Genomic DNA, 19,339 nt, shown 5'->3' with positions numbered 1-19,339 from the left:
GAGAGAAGGCAAGATTCAGATACCTTTCTAGTGTATGACTGGTGTCCCATCTAACCCATGGACGCACACGCCTCTGCTCTTTATAAACCCTGCTGCATTTTTTAAGAGATTCAACACAGTTTCCCCCTCCCGCTCCTCCTGCTCCTCCTCCTCTAACATATCTTCCCTGATAGTGCCCTCTGTCAGATAAGGCTCTCCTGTCTGCGCAGGCAGAGGAGTTTCCTTTCTGGAGTTTGTGGGATTGGTCCCTTATGGCAGGTTGGCACCTTGCTTGCCCTACCATGGTGTTAGCTCAAGACGTAGTAGATGGTAAATGGACCACTGATGTGTCTTCAAACTTGTATTGTTGTTCCCCTTTCCAGAATACAATGACAGTGGCAGCTTACCTCGAGGAAGCAATAGAAATTGGAGTTCTTTCCGAGGTAATTTTGGCAAAAGGAACCCTCGTGATCACGGTGGATATGAACCTTGGCCTTCACACCACCAGGAGCATGATGGAAACATGGTGATGAGGGATGTCCAGGAGGACCCCCAAGTAAGATGGTAAGTGACCAGGCAGCCTGGTTTGCGTGTAGCAGCTCCTGGGACTATGCAGCTGTTTCACTCTCCATGGTGATTTCCTTCTCTCACTGGAAAACTGGAGAATACTGGGAGTGGAATAATGGTTGAGCAATCCTAATTGTAGTCCTGCTGTCAGAGAGGCAAAGGTGTATAGAAGACTTTCTTAGCATTGATGGCCACTCCCCTTCTCTGCACTTTCCCCCGCAGGACGCCCTACACTATTCGACACAAAAACAGAAGAGTGAAATGGCATAATGAAGACCATATCCAGAGGGCTGTGTGGAGAAACAGAAAACCTTTGGAGAGAGAAGTGGGGGATAACACAAAAGATGGAACCCCAGGGAGCTGGTTCAAGATCACAGTGAGTGCCCTACAAAACTGTAGGCAATGCACAGGAGAGAAAGGAGAAAGGTCGGGGTTTCGGGGGTTGTGTTGGGCTCATGTAGAGACACTAAGTACTTTGCTGGGGACAGTTTGTAATCTGTCTTTTTTAGTACAAGGAGTTAACCTTCTTGTTTATCTAAGGGCAAATTCAAAGAAGCCATATAAAGTGAACAGGCTGACTGTAGGGAGAACAGAGGAGCCTGTCTAAAGGCAAAGATGAAAACTACTGTCACAAAGGTGGAGCAGCTCCACACTGGATGTCTCAGTTTGGCTGAAGCTGAGTGTGGAGGATCGGGGTCGAGTCTCTGGAGACATTGTCTGAGGTGCCAGCAGGGTCTGCCCTAGGGAGGATCTCCTGGAACTTTACAAAAAGAAGATCATGCCTACCACTTTAAGTTGATTGTTTGGAGGAGAGCTGTGGATAGAGAGAAAAGGAATTTAGGAAATCTATATTTGGCACAAACATAAGAAATCATGCCAGTCGTCCCTTCTTTTGAAATCCTTTGAAGCGCAATAGAAGGTTGGAAAAGAACACTGCTGGGTCTGTTCTCCAGGCTTGATTCCATGTTGTCTCTCTTCTCTCCAACCCTTTTCACCCCCAGATTCCATATGGGAGAAAGTATGACAAGACATGGCTAATGAATTCAATCCAGAGCCATTGCAGTGTCCCCTTCACTCCAGTGGATGTAAGAGACGATGGCGAAGTCAGATGAGTGGGCACAGGAAAGGGGGAGAGCCCTGGCTCGGCAGGGGCCATGGCCTCTGACGCTGTTGCTGTTGCCTTCAATCCCTGTAGTTCCACTACGTGAAAGACTGGGCTCGGTTCTTTGTGCAGGATGCTGGCCCTGCCTCTGCCTTGAGGGATGTGAGCTACAAGATTTGTGGCGTGGAGAACCAAAAGGTGTCTGTTGAGGGCCGTACCTGTACCCAGTCCCGGGGGAGGAGGACAGGCCAGGGGCCGGTGGTCGTCTTTGGAATTAAAGTTCATGGTGCTTACTCCACCTCGCCTTCCTGCAGATATCTATCATTGTTGATCCTTCTGCTGAACCCTACTCTGTGCAGAATAAGTTGGAACCAGAAGAAATGGAGCAGCTAAAGGTAATGCAGATTCAAGGTACATTGTATGCCCACACCCAGACCCACCTCTTCTTCCCCCAGCCCCTGATTTCCCTATCACCACCACAGCCTCAGAGCCTCTCTCTCCATCTCTCCCTGCAGCTGGCCATGAGCAAACGATATGATGTCTCCCAGCAAGCTCTTGACCTCCAAACGCTCCGCTTTGACCCAGGTATGCCTGACAGCAGTAATTCTGAGGCAGGTGAGGACAGAAATATCTGCCTGGGAGGGAGACTTAGGGATGGTGACGTGGGGAGGGGTTGGTGCTGGCCCTGGACCCATCTCAACCTTCTCATTCTCTCTTCTTGGCTTTCTGAAGACTTGGTGGACCATGATATTGATATAATCCTGAATCGAAGAAGCTGCATGGCTGCCACCCTGCAGATCATCGAAACGAATTTCCCCAAGGTGAAGCCTTAGGCCTAGCGCTGGTATTATGATAGGGGGTGGAACAGATGGGATGGAGGACAGACTTGTCTCCCAGGCCCCAGATGTCACCATCACTCTAACTCTTCTTCCTCAAAAGCTGTTGTCCTTGAACTTGTGCAACAACAAACTGTACCGGCTGGATGGCCTGTCTGACATTATACAGAAGGCCCCGACAATCAAGATCCTGAACCTCTCCAAAAATGAGGTGGGAAGAGGGAGCCAACCAAAGTTGGTTGAGAGTGGGTGGTGGTGCTCATCAGAGTGATGACAGGAGGCAGGTGAAGGTGCCTGTGGGAGAGGGTGGGGGCTGGGTGCACAGGGGCCCAGATGTCTGTCTTTCCTTGGGACTCCTTTTCCAGTTTCCTTCCCATATTCCTCAGCTGAATTCCGCGTGGGAGGTGGGCAAGATGAAAGGGCTGAAACTTGAAGAGCTGTGGCTGGAAGGAAACCCCTTGTGTAACACCTTTCGAGACCAATCCACCTACATAAGGTCAGTGTGAACCCCTGTCACCCTTCTTGGGGACTTTCACCCATGGAAGCCTGAACGACCCCTGACAATGCCCCTCTGCAGAGGTGGTGGGCCTGGTCCTCTGGGAGGACCACAGGCCCTGCCTTCTCTTTTCTGTGTCCCTCATCTGTGCTTAGAGGGCTCCTTTCCTTCCTCTGACCAGCTCACCTCTTCAGGTGCTCTGGGCTCTGTTTGAGGACTCTGCACCTAGCTTGCTCTAGCATGCTCTCCCAAGAGTATGTTCCAGGCGGCAGGGTTCCCCCTACTCACGAGGACCAGGGGTCACCAGCCTTGAGCCAGATGCTGGTGCCCTGGACTGAGCAGGGCCCTCTGGACCAAGGTCTCATGCTGAGACAGGCCTTCTTGCTTCTGAGCCAATATGGAGTTTCCCTCTCCTGCCCTGAGAGGGATCCTCTTTCCCTTGGTTCAAATGGGTCTCTCCTCCAATCCCAGGCTGCCATGGGAGCTTTCCTACCCCATGCTGAGGTCCGAGGCCCCAGGTGGCTGTCATCATGACATCTCTTCCTCTGGCGCAATGCCAGGAGCTGGGCACTCCTTGGTAGAAAGCTGGGTTCCCTGAGTCAAGGGGCCAGAAGTGGGCCACCGCCACTGAGAGGGCTTCCTGAGGCAGAAGTGAAAGGCAGAGGGCAGAGGTGGCTGAGGAGACAGAAGGAAAGGCCTCTCGGGGGCACTGCCCCTCCCTCCATCCACATGTCACATCATCCTGCCTGGTCCTTCCTTGGAGCCCTGTGTCACCAAAGACGGGTGTGATTCCTCAGACAAGGACTTGACTAAGACAGGCACAGGTGCACAGGGGCCATCAGGAGAGAAGGTGGTGATCACAGAGGGGGCCACAGATCCACAACCCCATGCTGAGCTGGGACCTGACCCTTTACTCCTTCTGGGGAAGGTCTCCTGCCCCCATGGCTCCTCCATTTCCCATTCCCAGCTCAGACTGAGCTCACACAGGTGACAAAGTGTCAACCAGCATCCAATGGGCCCCCAGCCCAACAAGTGCATGTTTTCCACTCCTACCTCAGGTCCAGGGCCAGCCAGGGTGGATGAAGGAAAGGGCTGCAGCAGGGGAGCCATCACCCCTTTCTTCTCTCTTCTTCCCTGACCTCCACCACCAGGGCTTCTTTCTCTTCCCTTTGTTTTACTTTCTCTCTCTCCCTTGTCCCTACTCCCCTATGTCTCTCTCATCTCCCTAATCTCTGTCCTCCTACCTTCACTCCCTCTGTTCTCACCCACTCTCTTCTCATCCCCTCTCCTTCCCTCCCTGCCTCTTGAGCCCGGCCTCACTCACCTCCCTGCCCCAGCATCCTGGGCCATCTCTGGGGATGTCCTGGTCCTGGCAGAATGCTGGACCCCCAGTGAGGTAGCAGAGCCCTGGGCTCCCACCCCATTCCCTCTCCTCTCTGCAGCCTTCAGTGGGGTCTTGGAAGAAGGAAGGGGGGCAGGGAGGGGAAGGAAGCCCTGGACCTGGGCTCCAAATGCTATGTTGTGCATGGGAAGGAGTCAGAGCAGTGTAGGTGAGAGCCACCCAGGGGGAAGGAGAAGGAGGGAGGGAAGCCAGGAGGAAGGGAAGGCAGGAGAGAGGGAATATGAATGTGAAGGTGTGGAGTGAGATCTAGAGACTGCGCCTCTCAGACAGTCCATATGACAGATGCTCAGTGCTCAGCGGGGAAGTGGACCCAATAGCCTTGAAATCAGAGGCTGAGTTGGGCAAAGGGGGCTTCTGGACAGGCAGAAGACACTGGGCTGTGTTTATGGTATCAGTATTTTAAATCAAAGGAAGTGCTGCAGCCCCGAACTATCAACCACTTCTTTCTATTTTCGGTTTTGGACAGTGCCATCAAGGAATATTTCCCCAAGTTGTTACGCCTGGTAAGTGCCTACATTTGTGATTGTCTCTCGCTCACATTGATGACCTCCACATCTGTCCCCAAGCCCTTTGGGGCTCGCCTAGGTTATATGTTTGCATGAGACCTTTATCCATTTTAAGGGACAGGGACTCCTGAGAAAGACATGAATATATTTGGTGGGAAAATGCCCATGCTAATGCCCACACACACAAAAAGCTGCGTTTAATAGTAGAGACTTCCAAGACCTCATGATGAAGATGCCCACTGTAGTCTTGCCCATGGATTTTCCAGGGCCCTTTCACACCTGACCTCTGACCCTCACCCTCTCCTGGGCCCATCCTTTTCCCTGATCATCTAGGGCCACCTCCCTGGTCCGCACTGCTGACTTCCTCTTCCCTTCTCCAGGATGGCCAGGAGTTACCCTCACCAATTATCGTTGACATTGACATCCCATACTTAATAAAGCCCTGCAAGGTGAGGAAGAAGGGCAAAACAACTATGAGGTATCAAAGGAGGTTTTATCAGCCACATGATCTCAAATGTCTTTTGATTCCAGGAAAGCTATAAAGGATCTGAGATGCTGAAGAATCTAGTCCTGCAATTCCTGCAGCAGTAAGTACTCCTGGGAGCACAGGAATGGGGAAGACTGGGACAGGCCAGGCCACCCAAGCACAGATCTGCTTGTAGGAGTTTTTGAGTCTCATTTGAGGTCCATACAACAGAAATAGACTGTCTTCATTGCTCCCCCACAGGTATTACTTCATCTATGACTCTGGAGACCGACGGGGTCTTCTTGGTGCTTACCACGATGAGGCCTACTTCTCCCTGAGCATTCCCTTCAACCCCGAGGACTCAGCTCGGTGAGTAGCACAGCTCAGACTCTGTTCCTGGGCCCTGTGGCTCCCCAGCAGACACAGGCCAGCTCCTGGAAATACCCACACTGGACAGATCACCACCTCCTGTTCCTCTTTCTCTCCCAGAAGCAGCTTGTGCGAGTACGTCAAGGATAACAGGAATATAAAGAAGCTCAAGGACCCCTGTGCGTGTGGGAAGATTGGGCAGGGAAAGGGGGCGTGGAGGGGTCAGTCAAGGCCCAGGGTGTGACAGTCCCTGACCTTCACTCTCATCCCCCCACAGACCTGCGGGTTCAGCTACTGAAACATACAAAACATGACATCGTGCTCTCCCTCTGTGTGTTGCCCAGAACTCAGCACGACTTCAGCTCCTTTCTGGTGGACATGTGGTACCAGACGGTGAGCACCTGCTTCCTCCCTCAGGCTGGCCCAGAAAGCCGCAGGTGGGTAGGAGGTTTAGGTGGTGACTGAGCCCCTGGGCTCTTCCCTTTCAGGAAAGGGTGCTGTGCTTCTCTGTCAACGGGGTGTTCAAGGAAGGTAAGTGTATGTGGAGTCCCCACCCCAGATGCCCCACTGCTACCTCCCCTTGGCTGGGCTCCCTCTCAGAACTCTCCCAGCTTCCCTGATCCCTTCCCCTCTCCTCCTACTGCCTCTGTGTTCTTCAGTCCCCACTCTGACCTCAAAGAATGAACTGCATTATTTTTAAATGATAAATTCAATGAAAATTCAGAAATACCTTCTATGCTGCCAAAAGAAAAAAATTAAAATGAGAAAAGTGGGGAGAACATATTTACAAACAATATTGCAGACTTTGTGCTAATGTGCCTGTATATAAAGGACTTTTGCTAACCAGGGGCAAGAGACACAAAGATATCAATAATTAATTTAGCTAAAAAGCAAAATGTTTCTCCAATAAATGTCTGCATGGAGTCCAAACCATATTGTTCCAAGAAATGAAAATCCAGAGATGCCACAATGAGTCCCCACCCAAGATGCTCCACTGCTCCCTCTCCCTGGCTGGGCTCCCTCTCAGAACTCTCCCAGCTTCCCTGATCCCTTCCCCTCTCTTCCTACTCCCTCTGTGTTCTTCAGTCCCCACTCTGCTTCCAAACCATCCTGGTCTGACCTGTGTCCATGCTTGTCTGCCCTGCACAGCTCAGGCATCAGGGACACAGGCTGTGGAGTTTGATGTCTCTCATCCCAGATACTTACTCTGTGAACTTGGGCCAGTTACTTAACCTCTAAGTTTCCTCACTTGCGAAATGGGACTAATGACATCCACCTCTTGGGTAGCTGTGAAAAATGAATCAAATGAACTTGTGAAGTAGTTGTCACAAAGCCCAATACACAGTAGGGTCCCTGGACTGGGAGCAGATTGCTCCTATTGTTGCCCTCTCCATTCCCAACACCCTGACTCCCAGTGAACAACTGTCCCCTTCAGCATGACTATCAAGTTAGACCCTGACTGGGTAATTCTGTGTGAGCATGTAAAGCATGTGCGACTCTAAGAGGGTATTGTTGTTTGTTATTTGTCTTTAAAGTGGTAGGAAAGTCTCAGAGTTCTGTTCGTGCCTTCACACGAACCTTCATCATTGTCCCTGTCAGCAATTCCAGGTGAGTGCTGTGTCGTGCGTGGGAACACCCATCCCAGCCTGGGCTCAGTGGTGTGGGAATGAGGTGGTGTGGACTTTGGGGTTTTCTCAATATTGTAGAAAGCCACCAGTTAGATCCAAGGAGAAGTCTAGCCTAGTGGGTAAGAGCATGGGCTCTGGAGTCAGAATACCAGGCTCTTTTACTGACCCTAACCCTCACTAGTTGTGTGACCTTGGTTAAGTCACATGACCTATCTTATTCAGTGTCTTCCTCTGAACATGGAGATCAGACTGTCCACCCCTTGGGCTATTGTACAGCGTAAATGCAAGTGTAAAATTGTCCTTGGGTTGCAGGTAAAGTACAAATGTAGTGAAGCTGGTAGACAGTCTCTCCAAAGGTGAGCTCTGTAAGAGGGGTAGAGGTACCAGCTAAGGAATCTGGGAGGCAGGCACAGTATAGGGTATGGAAGGAATCTAGTTGCTGAGTGGCAGTGGGAGCAAGATCATTGTTGGGGGTGTAGAGGTCTCGACCCATCAGTTCTCTGGGGGCCCATTTTTCCTCCAGTCTATGCATCGTGAACGACCAGCTTTTCCTGAGGGACACCACCCCCAACGAGACTCAGAGTCCATTCTTCATGCCAGTTCCCACACCCACCTCCAGATCCATGCCCACTGTCTCCCAGGAGCAGCAGGAAATGGTGCAGTCTTTCTCCACCCAGTCTGGGATGAACCTCGAGTGGTCTCAGAAGTGAGTGCTGGGTGTGCATGGGAATAGGGGCGAGCTGGGACAGCTGGGGGGGTGAATCAGGAAAACTTGCAGGCTATTTGGAAAAATAACTTTTTGGATATTTTGCTTCCAAAAGAAATCGGGCCCATGAAAAAGGTATCATACTATTATATATGTAAAGGATTTTTAAAATAGTATAATGCTCAATGACATTATCTTGGATATGAAAAATCTGAAAGAATCCACCAAAAAACTACTAGAACTAATAAACAAATTCAGCAAGGTTTCAGGATACAATACCAATATACAAAACTCATTTATATTTCTATGTACTTGCAATGAACCATCCAAAAATTAAATTAAGAAAACAAGCCCATTTATAGTAGCATCAAAATAGCAAAATATTTAGAAACAAGTGTAGCAAAAGAAGTGCAAATCTTATACTCTGAAACCTGTAAAAGTTTTGGAAAAAAATTAAAGAAGAAATAAATAAATGGAAGGACACCCCATTTTCATTGGTTGGAAGACTTAATATTGTTAAGATGGCAGTAACACCCAGAGCAATCCTATAGAATCAATGCAATACCTATCAAAATCCTTCCATGAAAACAATGACAAGGCTATCCTAAATGTCATGTGAAAGTGCACCGAAACAATCTTGAGAGAGAAAAAAGTTAGGGGACTCACACTTTCCGATTTCAAAACTTGCTACAAAGCTAGAGTAATCAAGACTGTGTGGTACTGGCATATGGACAGTATATGAATCAATGGAATGGAATTCAGAGTCTACAAATAAACCTTCACATTTATGACCAATTGATTATCAACCAGAGTGCTGGAAAAAATCCAATAGGGACAAAGTAGCTTTTTCAAGAAATGGTGCTGGGACAACTGGATATCTATGTTGACCTGTGATTCACACTCTGTACAAACATAGACTGAAAAATAGATCAAACATCTAAAAGTAAGAGCTAAAACCGTAAAAATCTTGGAAGAAAATATAGATGTATGTTTTCATGAATTAGGCAACCATTTCTTATATATGACACCAAAAGCACAAGTAACCAAAGAAAAAATAGATAAATTGGACTTCATCAAAATTAAAAGCTGTTGTGCATCAATGGACACTATCAAAAAGTGAAAATTCCACCAGCAGAATGGGAGAAAACATTTGCAAATCACGTATCTGAGAAGAATATATGAAGAACACTTGCAATTCAAAATAAAAAGACAAAAAAGCCAAATAAAAAAGTGGAGAAAGGGAGACGTCATCAGCATGGCAGTGTGAGAGGATCCTTTTGTCTCTTTCCTTCAATCTACAGTGAGTAAAACATCCACAACACAACAAAGGCTACATGGCACAACACACCAGGATGCCAGAAAGATCCACACTTTGGTACATATAAAGGTGGGTGAATTGGAGCACATAAAGGAGGCTAAACAGGGGACCAGCAGAGGTAGAGCCTAGGATCCTGGATCCCCAGTAGCAGCAGCTGAGCCAGCTACCCTCAGCCAAAGAGAACTCAGTGAGCAGCAGCAGAGGTGCAGGTGCAACGCCAGACAGTCAGCTTGGTGGCACCTCTGGCCACAGGAAGAAGAGCAGCAGCAGAGATGGAGCCCTATGATCCTAGGCCCCAAGCCTCAGCTCGGAGCCTGGTAGCAAAGGCAGAGGTGTGCACAGGACCCCTACATCCCAACCACTGAGGCACCTGTGACCACAAGTTAACAGGCAACAGCTGAAATGGCGTACCGTGAACCTGGCTCCCTCCCCACCTTTCCCCTACCCCCACCATGGAGGTGGAACTTCTGACTCAGGTGATCCCCAATGAGGCTGAGGTTGTCAGCCATCCCTGTGCCCCCAGCAGCAAAGCCAGTGACTGACTGCAGCAACGCCAGCAACAGCAAGGCATCAGTGACTCCCAGAAGCACAGGCCGTGATGACAAGAATATCAGCAACAACCCAAATAGAGGCAGTGGAGGGTGGACCATGAAGATCTTCAAATATAGCCTGAGGCAGCACAGGTACCAGAGACCAAAAACTGGCACTAGAGGACCACCTACCATAAAGAAAGAAAGAATTCTAATATCCAAGCAGTTGAAAAGTTTGAATCATAACAAAGCTATACCTAAATAGAAAACGTGTTTGCTACAGCAAAAGTGGCAGTAGAGGAATAACTCTGCAAGCACCACAAAAAGCCATGATACTGTGGCATTACAGAAAGTAAACAGTTCTCCAGAAATCAAACATGAAGTCCTGGAAGATTATGATCTAAATGATAAAGAATCAAAATATCTGTAATGAAGAAACTCAACAAATTATGAGAAAACTCAGAAAGGCAGTTCAGTGAGCTCAGGATGAAACCAATGAACAGAAGGAATACTTTACCAAGGAGATTGAAACTTTGCAGAAGAACCAAACGGAAATTCTGGACCTGAAGAACTCAATAAATGAGATTAAGAATGCATTAGAAAACATTGGAAGTAGAGAACATCAATGGAAGAAGGAATTAGCAAGCTTGAAGATAGAAACCTAGAAATGATACAGGTGGAAGAGGAGAAAGAACTAAGACTTTAAAAAAAATGTAGAAATTCTATGAGAATTATCTGACTCCATTATAAAGAGCAACATAAGGATAATGGGTACCCCAGAAGGAGAAAAGAGAGAGAAGGGAGCAGAGAGCTTACTTAAGGAAATAATAGCTGAATACTTCCCAAACCTGTGGAGGGAACAGGATATACAAATCTACAAAGCTAGTAGAACACTCAATTATCTCAATGTAAAAAGACCTTCTCCAAGACACATGATAATAAAACTGTCAAAAATCAATGGCAAAGAAAGAATATTAAAAGAAGCCAAGGAGAAAAAGAAAACAACGCACAAAAAATACCCATTAGGCTATCAGCAGACTTTTCAGCAGAAACCCTACAGGGGTTTCAAAATATTGTAAGATAAGAATTGTCAGCCAAGAATACTCAACCCAGCAAAGTTATCTTTCAGATATGAAGGAGAAATAAGGGCTTTCCCAGACAAACAAAATCTGAGGGAGTTCATTGCCACTAGACCTGCCTTATAAGAAATGTTGAAAGGAGCCCTCCTACCTGAAACAAAAAGGCAAAGGTATACGAAATTATGAACAAGATGATAAATAGATACACAGAATCATAAAAATTGTAAATCTGAATCAGAATAAGACAGTATATATTTAATTATAAAGTAAAGATTAAAAGGAAAGGAAGCATTAAAAATAACTGTAACCATTTCAACTTGGTAACAAACTCACAATACAAAAAGAGATAATTTGTGGCGACAGAAACAGAAGAGGAAGAGGGAAAGGACAGAACCTGCATGGGCAAATGGAGATAAGATGCTATTAGCAGAAAAAAGACTATCTTATCTATGAGAACTTTTGTGCAAAACTCATGGTAACCATGAAACAAAAATTCAGAACAGAATCACAAAATGTAAAAAAAGAGAAAACTGAGAAACACATTGCAGAAGACCACCAAACTGAAATGTCAGACAGAAACACAAGGAAAAACAAACAACAGAAATATAGAACAATCATAAAACAAAAGATAAAATGGCAGAGGTAAGTCCTCCTATATCAATAATCACTCTAAATGTAAATGGATTAAATTCACCAGTCAAAAGACACAGAGTGGCTGGAGGGGTTACAAAACAAGACTCAACAATATGCTGCCTCCAGGAGACCCATCTCACCTCTAAAGACAAACATAGGCTCAAAGTGAAGGGATAGAAGATGATACTCCAAGAAAATGGCCACCAAAAGGAAGCAGGTGTAGCCATAGTTATATCAGTCAAAATAGATTTCAAAGAAGATAACGAAATAAAGATGAACACTATATAATGATAAAGGGGACAATCCACCAAGAAGACATAACGTTTATAAATATATATGTACCTGACATAGGGGCACCAAAGTATATAAAGCAATTATTAACAGACCTAAAGGGAGAAACTGACAACAGCACAATAATATTAGGGGACTTTAATACCCCATTTACACCAATTAATATAGAGATCATCCAGACAAAAAGTCAACAAGGAAACATCGGCGTTGAATGAAACATTAGACCAGATGGACTTAATAGATGTGCATAGACTATTCCATCCAAAAGCAGCAGAATACACATTCTTCTCAAGTGCACATGGAACATTCTCAAAGACAGACCACAAGTTGGGAAACCAAACAAATCTCAATAAAGTTAAAAAGATTGAAATCATATTGAACATATTTTTTGACTACAATGGTATGAAACTAGAAATCAACTACAAGAAAAAAAGCTGGAAAACTCACAAATATGTGGAGACTAAACATGCTACTGAACAACCATTGGATCAATGAATAAATCAAAGGAGAAATCAAAAAATACCTGGAGACAAATGAAAATGAGAACACAACATACCAAAACCTACAGGATGCAGCAAAAGCAGTACTAAGCATGGCCAACCCCATGGCCAAGTGGTTAAGTTTGAACGTTCCCGCTTTGGGGGCACAGTGTTTCACCAGTTCGGATCCTGGCTGTGGACATGGCACCACTCCTCAGGCCATGCTGAGGTGGCAGTCCACATAGCACAACCAGAAGGACCTACAACTAGAATATACAACTACTTACTGGGGGCTTTGGGGAGGAGAAGGAGGAAAAAAAAGGGAGGTTGGCAATAGATGTTAGCTCAGGTGCCAATCTTTGAAAAAAAAAAGCAGTACTTAGAGGATAGTATATCACAATTCAGGGCTACCTCAAGAAACAAGAAAAATCTCAAATAAACAATCTAAAATTACACCCAAAGGAACTATAAAAAAGAACAAACGAAGTCAAATGTCAGCAGAAGGAAGGAAATAATAAAAATGAGAGTGGAAATAAAATAGAGACTAAAAAAGACAATAGAAAAGATCAGTAAAACTAAAACCTGGTTCTCTGAAAAGATGAATAAAATTGACAAACTTCTATCTAGACTCACCAAGAAAAAGAGAAGGCTCAAATAAATAAAGTCAGAAATGAGGAGGAGAAATTGGATACCACAGAAATACAAAGGACTACAATAGAATACTGTGAAAACCTATACACCAAAAAATTGGATAACCTGGAAGAATCGGATAAATTCTTAAAAGCATATAACCTCCCAAAACTGAATCAAGAAGAAATAGAGAATCTAAATAGATCTGTCACAACTAAAGAGATTGAAACAATAATCAAAAATCTCCCAAAAAATACAAGTCCAGGACGAGATGGCCTCCCTGGTGAATTCTACCAAACATGCAAAGGAGATTCAATACCTGTCCTTCTCAAACTCTTCCAAAAAATTGAAGAGGATAGGATGCTTCCAAACTCATTTTTATGAGGCCAACATTACCCTGATATGAAAACGAGACAAGGACAACACAAAAAAGGAAAATTACAGTCCAATACCACTGATGAACATCAATGCAAAAATCCTCAACAAAATATTAGCAAATCAAATACAACAATACATTAAAAGGATCATATACCACAATCAAGTGAGATTTATTCCAGGGAGGCAAGGATGCTTCAACATCCACAAATTAATCAATATGATACACGACATTAACAAAATGAAAAATATAAATCACAGAATCATCTCAATAGATGCAGGGAAATCATTTGATAAGGTTCAGCATCTCTTTATGATAAAAACTCTCAGTAAAATAAATATAGAAGAAAAATATCTCAATATATGAAATGCCATACATGACAAACCCACAGCCAACATCATACTCAATGGGGAAACACTGAAAGCCATCCCTCAGTGAACAGGAACAAGACCAGGGTTCCCACTCTTGCCACTCTTATTCAACATAGTATTGGACGTTCTAGCTGGAGCAATTAGGCAAGTAAAAGAAATAAAATACATCCAAATTTGAAAGGAAGAAGTAAAACTGTCACTATTTACAGATGACATGATTTTATATATAGAAAATCCTAAAGAATCCACCAAAAACTATTAGAAATAATAAATGAATATAGTACAGTTGCAGGGTACAAAATCAACATACAAAAGTCAGTCACATTTTTAAACAGTGACGACACACTAGCAGAAAGAGAAGTCAAGAATACAATCCATTTATAATCACAACAAAAAGAATAAAATATGTAGGAATAAACGTAACCAAGGAGATAAAGGACCTGTACACTGAAAACTATAAATCATTATTGAAAGAAGTCAATGATGAAATGAAAAGAAGGAGAGGTATTCCATGCACATGGATTGGAAGAATAAACATAGTTAAAATGTCCATACCACCTACAGCAATCTACAAATCCAATGCAGTCTCAATCAGAATCCCAATGAGGTTCTTCATGGAAATAGACAAAGAATCCTAAAATTCATATGGGGCAACGAAAGACTCTGAATAACTAAAGCAATCCCGATAAAAAAAGAACAAAGCTGGAGGAATCACAATCCCTGAATTCAAAATATACTACAAAGCTCTAGTAATCAAAACAGCATGGTACTGGTACAAACACGGACACACAGATCAATGGAACAGAGTTGAACGCCCAGAAATAAAACTACACATCTATGGACAAAGGAGCCAGGAACATACAATGGAGAAAGGAAAGTGTCTTCAATAAATGATGGGAAACTGGACAGCCACATGCAAAAGAATGAAAGTAGACCATTATCTTACACCATACATAAAAATTAACTCAAAATGGATTAAAGACTTGAATGTAAGACCCGAAACCATAAAACTCCTAGAACAAAACATAGACAGTATATTCTTCAACCTTGGTGTTAGCAGCATCTTTCTGAGTATGTTTTGTCAGTCAAGGGAAACAAAGGAAAAAAATAAACAAGCGGGACTACAGCAGACTAAAAAGCTTCTGCACAGCAAAGGAAACTATCAACAAAACAAAAAGACAGACTTCCAATTGGGAGAAGATATTTGCAAATCGTATGTCCAAGAAGGAGTTAATATCCGAAATAATTAAAGAACTCATACAATTCAACAACAAGAAACAAACAGCTCAATGAAAACATGGGCAGAGGATCTGAACAGGCATTTTTCCAAAGAAGATATACAGATGGCCAAAAGGCACATGAAAAGATGTTCAGCATGACTACTTATTAGGGAAATGCAAATCAAAACCACAATGAGATATCATCTCACCTTGTCAGAATGGCTGTTATTAAAAAGACAGGAAATAAGTGTTGGAGAGGATGTGGAGAAAAGGGAATCCTCGTACACTGCTGGTAGCAATGTAAATTGGTGCAACTGCTATGGAAAACAGTATAGAGATTATTCAAAAAATTAAAAATAGAAACACCACATGATACAGCTATTCCACTTCTGGGTATTTAAAGAACACAAAGACACTAATTCAAAAAGATATGTGCATCCCTATGTTCACTGCAGCGTTATTCACAGTAGCCAAGACTTGAAAACAACCTAAGTGCTCATCACTGGATGAATAGATAAAGAAGATATGGTATGTATATACAATGGAATACTACTTAGCCATAAAAAGGTGAAATGTTACCATTTGCAGCAACATGGATGGATTTTGAGGGTATTAGGCTAAATAAAAGAAGTCAGACAGAGAAAGACAAGTATCATATGATTTCACTCATATGTGGAAGATAAACAAACATACACATAGATACAGAGAACAGATTGGTGGTTACCACGGGGGAAAGGGAGGTGAGGGAGGGCAAAAGAGGTAAAGGAGAATATGTGTACAGTGACAGACAGAAACTACACTTTTGGTGGGGAGCACCATGTAGTCTATATAGAAGGCAAAATATGATGTACACTGAAATTTATACAATGTTATAATCAATTATAACCTCAATGTTACATCAATTAAAAAAATGGAGAAAGATCTGAATAGACATTTCTCCAAAGAGGATATACAAATGACCAAGAAGCACATGAAAAACTTCTCAATGTCATTAGTCATTAAGGAAATGCAAATTAAAACCACAGTGGATTACCACTTCACACCCAGTAGGATGGCTTTCATCAATAAAACGATTGATGACAAGTGTTGGTGAGGATGTGGAGAAAGTGGAATTCTCGTGTATTACTGGTGGGAATATAAAATGGTGCAGTAGTTGGGGAAAACATTTTGGCAGTTCCTCAAAATGTTAAACATGGAGTTACCATATTACCGAGTAGTCCCACTCCTAAGTATCTACCAGGAGAAATGAGGTCATACGTTCACTCTAAAACTTGTACAAGAATGTTCACAGCAGCATTATTCATAATAGCCACAAAGTGGAAACAGTCCGAAAGTCCTTTAGCTGGTGAATGGATAAATAAATCTGGTACATCGATATGGTAGAATATTATTCAGTCATAAAAATGAACACAGTTCTGATATATGCCATGACATCGATGAGCCTTGAAACCATGCTATGTGAAAGGAGCCAGTCACATAAGGTCGCATGTTGTATGATTCCACTTATATGAAATGTCCAAGACAGGCAAATCCACAGAGACCAAAAGCAGATGAGTGGTTACCGGGGTCTGCGGTAAGGGGAGGAATAGTGAGTGATCTCTAATGGTTAAGGAGTTTCTTTTTGAGATGATAAAATTATTTTGGAAGTAGATAGTAGTGATGGTTGCACAATGTTGTGAATATACTAAAAGGCACGGAATTGTACACTTTAAAATGGTATGTGCATTATATCTCAATAAAAAATGATTGGAAACTTGTATTCCTAAAATTTTCATTTGTTATTTTTCTTGAACATCTTTATCAATATATATTAAGCTCCCTCGTTCTTTTGAACAGCTCTGTTTTTCAGTTTTGAATGCTAGTGATAGACATTTGGGTTTTCCCTGGGTCTTTCTTCATCATTACTCATAGTGCTCGTTCTGGTACATGCGTCCCAGCAAAAACGTGGCATAGATTTAGCGGTGGCACTGCGTGGTCAGCGTGTCTGTACTGCGATACTAATGGAGATCACCTGTTCTTCTCCCATTCCAGGTGCCTTCAGGACAATGAGTGGAACTACACCAGAGCTGGTCAAGCCTTCACTACGCTCAAGGTGAGGTCTGGGAATCAAGTGGGTTAAAGCTGGATGTTTCTGGGCCTTCAGGAAGGCCAGGATGGTGGAGCCCAGTGGCCTGGGAATGAAACTCAGGGAGCTGGCCCTTCTGACATCCTGACTCCTTCCCTCCAGACAGGGGGCAAGATCCCAGAGGAGGCCTTCAAACAAATCCCCTGAAAGGAGCCCTTGGATCGCGTCTTTGCCTTCATCCACGTCATCTTTGTTTCTCTTTTCTGCAGCCTACGGCCATGCCCATGCCTGGGGTGGGAGGCCTGGCTGACTGAGAAGGCAAAGTTAACTTGTAGGCCGGGTAACATAACAACCTGAAGGGTCAGTTGTTCTGTGTATTTTCCCCACTCACGATTGCTGTTTATTTGCATAATAAAGAGTGACGTTGCACGTTGTATGCTGTGTGTCCTGGATCGCTCTTGCCCTGCCCCAACCGTGAGCCAATGGGTCCAGGACTGAAAGGCCCTGCCCTCTCCTCCTGCCCCCCATTCACCCTGGCAGTCCTAGCAGATACATCAGGCTTGAGTCCATAGGTAGTTTGTCAGTAAATCCTGTGAGAAGGGACACACGCTGCTTCCAGAGATTGGTCTTTGCAGGCAGTGTGAATCAGTCAGTTGCTCTGCCTGAAGGCCCGCAGAAACAAGCATGTGACCTGGCACAAAGGGGCTTCACAGAGGATGCCTTCTGCCTGGTGAGGGCTGTGGAAGGAAGGAAGCTGAGGACTCACATATTTGACTTATTCCCCATCATTTGAATGTTTTCGAAGACCACACCACGAACAATTTTATGGTTTGCACACAGGGGAATGGGAAATGGGCCTTTTCACACCTCTCACCATGCTTCCATTTGTCTTCTCATCCAGGCACTGTACCGCCCCCTCCCCCTTCCTCAAGGTGGCCTGTGGGAGGGATCTCACTTTAGCACCTGAGAGGGAGGGAGAGCCAGCCTGTCTGCCCAGTGCCTTTCTCAGGGAGCTGACGCCAGGTGCTCCGGGTCCATGTGTCTGAGGAGGTTCAGTCCTTCATTCTCAGTTCCAAACAACGATAGCACGTGATCTCACGTTCTGGTCAGTTCTGTGCGACCTTTCTCATTGACTAGCAATTCGTAGTTCAGAATTGCAGGCAAGAGTTGAAAGAGACACTTACACAATTCATTTTCCACACTTCCGTGACGTTTGCACTTTAGATGACAAGCAGGCATAACTTTTGAAATGAAAATAACAGCAATAACAAATTTCAACTTAGAATCTTATAAATGATGACATAGGTGAGGTACCACCTGTTTACAAATTATGCCTCTATTTTTGGGTCTCGCGTACTACCGGTGTTTCCAACCACTTGCCACTTTTCCATTCTTTACGTATATTTACATGAAGGATCCATACATTGGCGTGTGCATGTCTTAAAAATATGAACTAAGGGGATAATTGCCAATACATAAGGAATAATTCCATGTTATTCTATGTGGTACCTCAGTGATCAAAGTCTAGTCTCGGCCTTCTCACCTAGAGTACAGAGACCACAGTGCACACTTCTCAGCCGCACACTGAGGAATAGAGGCACTCTCACACATTAGCAAACAGTCACAGTATCTGGCTCAACTCAGGCTCTCCGAGCTGTCTGAGTTCCCTCATGGGCAGGGGCATTGGAAACCATTGCATGGCCCGTCTACTTCGTCTCTTTACATCCTCAGGCTTCCACATCCTCGGACTCCTTCCCTAGCCACCTCAGATGCCACAGTCTCCCAGTTACTCATTCTCCTGCCGGTTCCCTCAATTCCCTAGGGCCCATGACCTGGGCAAATACTGACCCTGCTATCTTCTTCCTCATACAGAGGTCTCTGTGCAAACTGTCCTGCTGGACAGGTTTTTGGAAGTGTAAAATGAGGCAAAATGTGTGCTTTGCAAGATTGTTTCTGAAGATGGGGGCAACAGGTACTCTTATACATTGTTTCTGAGGATGGAAATTAGAATATCAATTTCTTAGTGTCATTTGGAACAATTTCATCATATATGCATACATAAGTATGTATGTACACACATTTTATATATAAGAATCATATGCAGACAGTTTTGTATCCATTTCATCTTAGTTATCAAATGCATTAACACAAAACTGTTTATAACATTCACTTTTTGTGCCTTAAGTTTTTGTAGGATGTCTAGTAAAAACTTTCTTTTATTCTTGACATTGTTAATTTGTGTGTTGATCGTGTGGAGTGTGAGATAGGAAGGCTGATTAGGAGGGAAAGC

General features: G+C 44.3%; 1 protein-coding gene across 1 annotated transcript; it reads left to right on the top strand.

The window, feature by feature from the left end:
• Positions 1–372: 372 nt before the first annotated feature.
• Positions 373–17,408, top strand: LOC123282421 (nuclear RNA export factor 2-like). Its single transcript, XM_070502610.1, has 20 exons — positions 373–543; positions 769–922; positions 1,548–1,631; positions 1,742–1,846; positions 1,963–2,043; positions 2,164–2,233; positions 2,381–2,469; positions 2,588–2,695; positions 2,871–2,980; positions 4,849–4,885; positions 5,269–5,337; positions 5,420–5,475; positions 5,616–5,723; positions 5,844–5,902; positions 6,001–6,116; positions 6,212–6,254; positions 7,259–7,331; positions 7,875–8,057; positions 17,016–17,076; positions 17,212–17,408. Exons 1-20 carry the CDS (start codon positions 503–505, stop codon positions 17,254–17,256), a joined length of 1,692 nt encoding a protein of 563 aa, XP_070358711.1. The 5' UTR covers positions 373–502; the 3' UTR covers positions 17,257–17,408.
• Positions 17,409–19,339: the final 1,931 nt, after the last annotated feature.

The sequence above is a fragment of the Equus asinus genome, chromosome X, assembly GCF_041296235.1.
Source record: "Equus asinus isolate D_3611 breed Donkey chromosome X, EquAss-T2T_v2, whole genome shotgun sequence".
Classification (NCBI taxonomy): Eukaryota; Metazoa; Chordata; class Mammalia; order Perissodactyla; family Equidae; genus Equus; species Equus asinus.
Note: the sequence above shows the minus strand (reverse complement) of the source record. Positions and strands in the feature narration are given on the sequence as shown.

What these genes read in the sequence shown, in the direction of transcription:
- LOC123282421 (XM_070502610.1), top strand. Translation starts at nt 503, where the DNA reads ATGGTGATGAGGGATGTCCAGGAGGACCCCCAAGTAAGATG. An exon ending in AACGCTCCGCTTTGACCCAG is followed by an intron (nt 2,234 to 2,380) that starts GTATGCCTGACA and finishes GGCTTTCTGAAG; the next exon opens with ACTTGGTGGACCATGATATT. An exon ending in AAAGAAGCTCAAGGACCCCT is followed by an intron (nt 5,903 to 6,000) that starts GTGCGTGTGGGA and finishes ATCCCCCCACAG; the next exon opens with ACCTGCGGGTTCAGCTACTG.